This window comes from Lichenostomus cassidix, chromosome 28, assembly GCF_008360975.1.
Source record: "Lichenostomus cassidix isolate B80296 chromosome 28, HeHo_3.0, whole genome shotgun sequence".
Taxonomy (NCBI): Eukaryota; Metazoa; Chordata; class Aves; order Passeriformes; family Meliphagidae; genus Lichenostomus; species Lichenostomus cassidix.
Window position 1 is genome coordinate 6,055,358 of NC_139508.1, and position 9,386 is coordinate 6,064,743.

At 44.7% G+C, this 9,386-nt stretch overlaps 1 protein-coding gene across 1 annotated transcript in view; it reads right to left on the bottom strand.

Moving 5' to 3' along the window:
* Positions 1 to 7,211, bottom strand: part of LMNB2 (lamin B2) — a 42,607-nt gene extending 35,396 nt beyond the window's left edge. Inside the window, exon 1 of the mRNA XM_085040804.1 lies at positions 6,909 to 7,211. Within this exon, the coding sequence (XP_084896930.1) occupies positions 6,909 to 7,109 (201 nt within the window). The 5' untranslated portion in view covers positions 7,110 to 7,211. The remainder of the gene's footprint in view (positions 1 to 6,908) is intronic.
* Positions 7,212 to 9,386: the final 2,175 nt, after the last annotated feature.

The window sequence follows — 9,386 nt, forward strand, 5'->3', positions numbered from 1 at the left end:
CAGCAGTTGAGGCTCACAGGGATCTTATTTTCCTCTCTAATTCTCCTTTCAGAGGACGAGCACAGTGGGGCATCCTCAAAACAGTGCAGTAATCCCTCCCGTGCCCATCAAAACATCTGTTCCAGAAGACTGCAACCATAAGTGCTGCAGAGGAGTGCAAGGAATTAGTAAAGGGGAATTGAGGAGAGCTCTAGGACTCTCCTCTTAGCCCTTCCAGTATCCCCACTCCCAGCCTCACATATTAGGTTATTGCAACAGTGACCCCGACACAGTGAGAACAACATCAGTCATATACTAGTGATGCAGAAAAACAAGGGTGTGAGCTCAATTTTTCTGTCACAGGCTAATCTACACAAGGGGAGTGATGGAGGAGAGCAAACCAAGAAAGAATGACAACCAGTTAGAGGTTCCCCCAGCTACATCTGCAAACTTTTTTTTTGCATTTGTCTAAGGGCTTACTGTATGCACTTTTTATTTGTCTAGGCACTTACTCATACAAGTAAAGGTAAAGCAGCATTGAACAGGGTTAGGAAAAAGGCTATAATTAATAATGAACTAAAGATGAATCAACTGCAAATCTCCTTTTCTCTGCTTGTAAGAGACGGCAGCCCTGTGTTCATGTTGGAAAACACAGTTTTTCCAGCAAAACTCATGCTAACCGAACAGAGCTGAGCAAGGTTTCAGTGTTCCCAGGCCTCAGTGAAATTCCGACAAGCTGCAGTGGTTGTTTGCCTGAGAATGTTTTGTGGGAAGAATGCCATGAGAAAGATTAGGAGTCAGGAGTGTTATGAGAAAAGAATAAGGGAGTTAACAGGAGGATCCCTGGGTGTGTGAGAACAGCTGCAGGTGTGTGTGTATCTATGAATAGAAACTTCTATAACAGTATATAAGTCTCTCGTTTGGTGAAATAAAATTGGAGCTTACTTTATATCTCATATTGAGAGTGCTGTGAGTTTTCCCTCGCGCCGCATCTCGTTAAATGGTGACCTCCGACGTGATACGGAGCGAGCAACGGACCCTGACAACGGAGTTTTACGACCCGGCTTCTGAGAGCGGCGCGAACGGAGAGGTGCTTGGGGAGTGCAGCCTCAGCGTGTCGAGTCTTTGCCCGAATTGGGAAAGGTCGGAAGACACAGGTGAATACCTGCCTACCGTGAGGGCTATACTTCGGTAAACTGCACAACTCTGGCAATTTGCGAGCCTCGATCGAGTGCTTAGACGGTGTTGACCAGGACCCTGAAAACCAGCTGGACCCAAAATGGAATCAGAGGTAGCCCAAATTTTATTGTTATGCTTTTTAGAAAAGCACGAACTCAGTAGCCTGTTATATTTGGCTGGCCTGATGGCAGTAGGACAAGCTTATGGATTTTTTATAAATCCTATTACAGTATTCAGTGTAACAGAATGGTTGAATTACGGAGCTGTTTTGCTTTTGGACTGTGATAAAATTGCAAGAAAGCTTGGCAAATCATGGAGTAAAATTGTAGCCTGCTTACAAATACATGCCACAGAGCAAAACCTTACGTGGCTCACGGCGCAGGATATAGTACCCGCATTAAGCAGAGAAAAGCCTGTGAATTACTGTGCCGCTTTTGATATGCGTAATACTTCGGCAGCCGCGGCACAGCTGCCAGGGAAACCCCCCCCCGCCGGGGAGGGGGGGGGAGAGACTACTAGTAACCGAGAATTTAAAGTTGCTCGATTGGATGAAAAATCTGTTCCTGTCTCAAAGTATCACAAAACTTGGTAATGTTACAACGAAAAACATCTTAGCTGCTTTGTTTGAGAGAGTCACTGTTGGACTTTTGCCAGAACAACGCAATATTTTGTTAGAACGAGCTCCGATATCGCGGGTAAAGAAACAGAGTAACCAGAAATCATTCCGATGTTACCGATGTGGGAGTGGGGAACATATAAAAAAGATCTGCAATGAAAAAACTTGGTGTTCCCGCTGTAACAAAGATACTCACAGTACAGAAGCTTGCAGAAACAAAAAGAACAAAGGAAAAGTGACCAATGACCAAACCAGCGGCGGCTCCTACCCCTCACTGCGCACCGCCGGCACGCCACACAAAGGAGGCTCCTACCGGAAATTGTTCCAACCGTGGTTTCCAGCCGAATGACAACCAGAGCGGAAGTCCCAGAGGGTACCCCGCTGGGCGGAGCCGCGAGCCATCCACGCCTCCTTCACTGCCCCAACTGTGACGTTTGTAATGAAACTCTAAACTCTACACCTCCTCAAGGCTGAGGAAATGATTGACAGCTTCAGCAACGAACCAGAACTAACCAACAGCGTTGCCAGCAGAAACAGCAGTTTGATACAAGATAGAGTTGTTTCTTTTGTAATCATGGAGAACTTTTAAGAATTTCAAAGATGCGAATCTTCTTCAATGCTCTGAACTAGAGATCCTTCATCTCCCGCTCGGGAATCACGTCCATGTCGTTCCCCATGGTGGCAGCGATCCCGCCGCGCTCTCTAGCTTCAGAAACAGATCTTTGAACACGTTCTCCAGCTGTTTTCTCCAAAACCTCTAATTATTCGCTTTGCAGGGTGAAACATCTATTGTCACATATTGACCAACAGGCCAAAACCTATTTCCAGCAATTTACTAATAAAGAAGCATTGTAACAAGATATTATCCTGATAAAAAAATAATAACACCTTGAATACTAAAAGCCTTAAATGAAAATTGAATTTTGCTAAAAGCAATTGTGTGAATGTGTGAATGTTGTAGGCCTACTGAGAATGTTTGCTTTTTGAATGCTTTAATGTGTAAATGAAGGCTGTGATTGATGAGAATGTAATTTTGATTTCTTGAGAGTTTTAATGTGTGAATGAAAGCCTGTGAGTGAAGTTATACTGAATAGTTTAAATTACTTGTTAAGTATCTTTAGTTAAGCGTAGATTCTGTTAAAGTTAAGTAATAGTGAATTTAAATGCTATTAAGTTGTAAGTTCTGTTAAAGTTAAAATTCTGTTAAGTAATATTAAGTGATGTTAATTTTAAATTCTGTTAAGTTTTAAATCTTGTTAGAGTTAAGTTGTTAAGATAATATTAATTTTAAATTCCATTATAGTTAAGTCCTACTTGTTAGTTTAAGATAAGAGTTATTAAGATTAAGTTTTATTCATTTTTAGTGATATTGATTTTAAGTTTTAAATTTGTTAGTTTATATTATTATTCACAAAAGCTTTGTGGTTTTATCTTTCTTAGTTAAAGTTAAGTAATAATATCTACTGTTTTCAAATATTTCATCTCACCTTATATAGCTATCTACAAAAATAGTAACATATTAAGATACTCTCCTTATTGATATTAATCAAAGCTTGTTTATAAGATGTTCTAAGAAAACCCTTCCACTTAGCACCTAAGCTCTGGCCAAGCTTTAGTTCTAACTGGCTGGGAAATATGCCATGAGTCCCAAAGTGTTCTGCATCAAAATGTGATCAAATAATTTTCATTTACCAAATTGAATTTATAAAAGTTAAACCTTCTTCCAAGTAAACTTAGAGTCCTTGTCCGGAAAAGGTTCTCTAAGCTTTACCTGTGAAGTGAATGTTTTCAGCAATGACAATTTCTAGACCATGGCAACATATCTAACTAGTGAAATTTCCTTAAGTAACTTTATAACAATTCTAATAATAACAATAACTTATAGCAAAGTAAATTAACCTGATAACGAGACAATGTCTGTTCTCACAACAGAAACAGGGGAATTGTTGGAAAACACAGTTTTTCCAGCAAAACTCATGCTAACCGAACAGAGCTGAGCAAGGTTTCAGTGTTCCCAGGCCTCAGTGAAATTCTGACAAGCTGCAGTGGTTGTTTGCCTGAGAATGTTTTGTGGGAAGAATGCCATGAGAAAGATTAGGAGTCAGGAGTGTTATGAGAAAAGAATAAGGGAGTTAACAGGAGGATCCCTGGGTGTGTGAGAACAGCTGCAGGTGTGTGTGTATCTATGAATAGAAACTTCTGTAACAGTATATAAGTCTCTCGTTTGGTGAAATAAAATTGGAGCTTACTTTATATCTCATATTGAGAGTGCTGTGAGTTTTCCCTCGCGCCGCATCTCGTTATGTTCATCAAAAAGAAGACCAACAGTATTGTTCCAAGGTCATGCTGAGGTTGCCACACAGAACAGCAAATGGCTGCTTTCTGCAATTTTCTTCAAACTGGTGATCCAAATAACAAGGAAAAAGAACATCCTGATCAGCTGATGATTAAAGAATCTCTGGCAGAACAGTGACTAGGGTCCTTGCCTGAGCAGCATCAGCAGAACTTCTCTCATCTAGAAGATAATGCCCTAAACCAGAGCTTTGAGCACAGATCAAACTGTTCCCATGCATGCAAGGGGTGTCAGGAACGGTCACTCATTACTCAGGATATGTCATGTCAGTCAATAATGGTCTCACCCAGCTCAGGTATGGTCACTGTAGGATACTGGACAAGCATCTCTCATAATACCAAGGTTCTGTCTACTGCTTGCCATAGCTATACCCAGGCTTGAGAAATTCACCTTGGATCACAGACCCCATCATCTGCTGTCTAGGCAAAACTCTCAGGTAACAACCAAGAGCCCACTTGTGAACAGTCCCTCCTGCCTGCTTCCAACAACATGCATGATACCATCTACCACAGTGTCAGATGGTGTTTTCTGCCATTACCAAAGATAAGCCAAAAATAATAGAATATTCAGTCACCTTTTGTAAATAATAAATAAGATCAGACTCAAATTTACACACAGTTGAGGACAACCAATGGGAATTTTCATCTTGAACACTGTGGAAAAAGAAGATAGTCTCCTATAAGCATGCAGAGTTAAGTAGCTTAGATATATATAAAAGGATATAATACTGTAGAGAGAACAATATGCAAATATCACTGGACTACGTTTACCTGTGCTTCTACATGGAAGTTGGGCTCCTTTGGGGGTTGTTTGGGAGGGTTTTTGTGGGATTTGAAGGGTATATTTTTAATTATTACCTTATTTCACACTAAGACTAATCATTTTATGAATGCAAATTCCAACGGTTAATAAGAAAACTCAATTGTCAGCAGAAAATCCAGTTTACTAGATTGGTCCCAAAAGTGAAAGGACAGGACTTTCTCATTCCAGTAAAAACAAGATCTAACAGACATGTAAAGTTTTACTGTTTCCACAGTCCTAAACCAATGTCCACTATCCAGCACTAAAACAATAAAACTATGAAATTTCCTTTTATGGACATATGCAAACAATAAATAGACCTTCCTAAAGGGATAGGGAAAGTATTTAACAAAGGTGGTCAAGAGACAAGCAAAAGCAACAGTGTCAAACAAGAGCTTGATGAATCCTGACCAAGTTTGTTACATTATATCTAAGGATTAACACCTCTTCAAAGTCTGGATGAAAAAATCTGAGGAAAGCTCAAGGGCAAAGTAACCAAAACGTTCCTATCGAAATTCTCAAGTTTATTTTCCAATTATTGCACCAGAATACTTTTTGGAATTGCTAGCACACAGAACTGTTATTAGGAGTTGGCTCATGTTAAAAGTCTGATGAGATTATATCTAAACTGGATGCTTGTCCTCTTGCTACTTGTGTGCTGTCAATAGAATTACATTCTGCCTCTTGCATTTCAAAGGGATACTCCTTCTAGCCTCCAGCGATCTGCAGCTGAGAAGTTCCCGGAATTAGATGCGGTTATTTTGTTTATAGAATGATTTCACAGGGCAAGTGATGTTTCATGCTTAGAAGTATCTAGTTATTCCGAAAACTTGGAAGTTACAATATATCATTCAGTGATACAAAATGACTTTAAAACCTCATAAAGGTATTTCTGTTTTGAGCATACATGCACTGATTGCAGGTACTCCAACCACTCCTCAAATAAGACATTATGATATCTGCTCTGCTTAAAATAAATTAAATCAAATCCTCCTCCCACCACCCCGAACATTATTAAATCAGCATCTTAAGGGGTGACAGAAGGAAAAAAAAAATAAAACCCTAAAAGCTACAGTGGCATAGCAATCCATCACATCCCAGAAGTTACAGTCCAGGCTGTTTCTTGATAGGCTTTCCACAATATTTGGGATAAGTATACCTTGCTGAGGGAGTTGGGGCTTACACAGGATGGATGGGACCGTCCCCAGTGCGTCACGGACTACATCCTTCCGCCATCAGGGAAGGAGAGTCCTGAGGGAAGCAGACACCACAGAATATGGAAAAGCAAGACTGAGGAAAAAGAATCATCCAGTTTTGCTTCCAAAATTCCAGGAAATAAATCAGAGACTTTTAGAAGGATTTGATTCCGAGTATTTATGGGGTCTGTAATGGACTTCCTACGGTGAGAGGCAAAGTCAGCCTAAATCCTTTCAAATCTTCCATCCCATCGCATCAGCCGTCAAGACAGAGGCCGTAGAGAGCACCCAACACCCCTGTACCAGGGTTGGCGTGTGCTATGGGCGCGGGGCATCGGAGGACTCGGAGTGCCCACGGCCCTGGCCGAGCCCTGCCCGCAGCCAAGGAACCCGCGGGACCCCCGGCCGGCCCGGGAGCCGCCAACACTGCCGCGTTTTCCGCTCCGCTCCCGCCGCCGGCACAGGCTCCTACCGGTGCCGAATCCCGGCCTGAGCCATCTTGAATGTGTCGCCAGTGGCCTCTCAGTCCAGCACTGCGGCCAGAGAGCCCCCCGGCAGCCCCGAGCGGGGCCGCGCGGGTAGGCGTTAGATCTGCACAGCCCCCGCTCCCCCGCCCGCCGGGACGCGCATGGCGCGGCAGCCACACGGAGCCGCCACAGCGCGCCCCGCAGGGAACGGGGGGGAACTGGCCAGACGAACCCCGGGACGCAGACCAGCCCCGGGACAGAGGCGGGGGGGGGCGCCCCATGGCCCGTCGCTGCTCGCCCCCCATTCCCCGCCGTACCTCTCGGGTGGTGACCTCCTCCTTCTCCGAGATCTTCAGCAGCAGCCGGTCGTTCTCCAGCTCCAGCGCCCGCACACGGTCAATGTAAACGGCCAGGCGGTCATTGAGTTGCCGCAGCTCCTCCTTCTCCTGCAGCCGGGAGATGCGGGTCGGCGACAACGGGGTCCCACCGGGGGTACCGCGGCTCGGAGTGCCTGACATGGCGCTGAGCTGGCGGGCGGGCAGGCGGGCGGGCAACGACTCATTCAATCCCGCCGCACCGGGGGGAGGGAACGCTAAGATGGCGGGCGGGCGGCCCCTCCCGCCGCGGCGCCTCCTGGGACATGCAGTCCCGGCCCCAAGATGGCCGCGGGGTTCAGTGTCGCCCGCCATTTCGTGCCCGATCACGGACTGTTGGTGCAGCTCGGGCCGCGCGTCAAGGATGGAACGGGGCGCGGAGCTGGTTCTGAGACGAAGTGGTTTTGGTGGCATCAGCGGAAGGGACCGGAGCGGTGGACAGGACTGACCTTCACCCGCTCCCACTCCTGCTGGAGCCGCAGCCTAGGTCTCCCTGCAGGACTCAGGCCTGTGGGGTGACAGTTACCCTGATATTTGTGTGTTTTCACTGTAGTTCCCTAAAACATTGTCCACAGCCCCCTGTGGGCTCTGTGATTTTGCCATGCTTTGCTGTCGGCTTTGCAAAGGGCAGGATCCAGCTAGGCTGAAACAGAAAAAACAGGATGTTCCCAAGGTTGATGTTTTTAAGAGTGCCTAAAGAGTGATATTTTTTTGGCTATGTAGTCAAACTTTGTACAAACTAAAATCCATTGAGAAGTTTTCTCCTCCTAAATATTTGGAGTAGTATTTTTTCCCAAAGACCCCAAATTCTGGCAGTTCTTGCACATTAACTACTGTAAACTGGATTACCATTCCCAAAGCTGTTCCTGACCTTGTGCCTTTCAGCTACAAGGGAGGGCTGAGAAAAAGATTTTCTGCCTGTGAAGTTGAAAAAACAGACTCAAAAGTCTGTCGCCTGTATGAAAAGCAAAGAAAAAAAGTAGCAAGAGCATTATACAACGGTGCGAGTACTGGTCTGGATAGAGAAACAGAAAAGATGGCAAGAAAATACAGCACACAGTGTGAAAACTTAGGGACTTGGAGTGAAAAATTAGGTGTTTGGCCTCAAAATAGAACTGAAACGATCTTCATGTGAAATCCTAATATCAAGTGCACCTCAAACTGGAAAACCTTGGAATAAACCCAAGAATTCTGGATGCTCAATATCCTCTTGGGCAAATAGCTGTAAGCCTCTCTTGCAGTCACTGCACAAATCACAGGTTTTCATCTAAATGCATTTGTCTCAAAATGTGCATCTGATACAAAAGGAGTTGTTCTGGCTGCTTTGAGACAGCAGAATGCCTGTCGCATCTGTGCGGGCATCACCTCTCCTGGGACAGCACTGAGTGCCCCTTCACCTCCATCTCCTACTGAGAGCCGAGGGCGGGAAGTTCCACACCAGTCTGTAGAGCTGTGGGTATCAGTGGGTTACCCGGAGGGTGTTTATAAGTGACAACTGAAACGGAAGCGAGATCAGTCCCGTGTGCTTTCTGAAAAGCACAACCTCCCTACATGAGGTTCACTGCCGGCAGGGCACTGCCACTCAGATCTGCTGATACCATGTGCGACTTGGCGCGAAACTCCGCTTTCCGACTGAATCTGGAAAAGGAAGCAGAGACAAGCGACTACAAATCCCAGCGTGCTGTGGTCACTGTTCGCAGGCAAGTCGGATCCTGCCCCATGCGCCTCCTGCTCTTTGTTCCAGCGGCACTTGGGAGTTGCTGTACAGTAGAGTGCGTGTTTTGAATTTTGGCGCCTGTTTGCGAAATGTACCCAACTGCTGCTGGACCGGCTCCAGCCCCAGTCTCAGCCCCTTCTCCTGCCCCAGCTCCTGCCCCACGCAGTCTGTGTCGTCTCTAACAGCACTGTCTTCCCCCGAGAAAACAAAAAAAAGAAAAATACCCCTGGGCATCAAGCCGTGCACTTCGAGTGAACTTTTTCTCTCTTTAACATTCAGTTTCAAGCACTAGCAACTTCGTGGAAGATCAGCTATAAATTCTGGGTGTGTGAAGCCAGGAAAAAATACTTTAAGAATGCTGAAAGCTTCTGTATAAGCATTTTTTGATTAGCTCATTTCTTCTCTGGTGATTTGATGTGTTAATCTGTGCATCTGTCATATTTCAGAAATTCATTTAAGCTTTTTGCCTAATTTTGATTGATAATGTAAACCAGATGTAAGTCCCCTTTGAAGTTAAGCCCTCAGATATTTTAGGTAATGGCTTAGAAACTTTGAATGTTTCAAGAATTTTTGTGCTTGGGTCAGTTTTTATGTTTTTGGGTTTTGGGGGTTTGGGGGATTGTGTTTGGATTTTTTGGTTGGTTGGTTTTGGGGTTTTGTGGGGTTTTTTGTTTGTTTTGGTTTGGGGTTTTTGTGGGATTTTT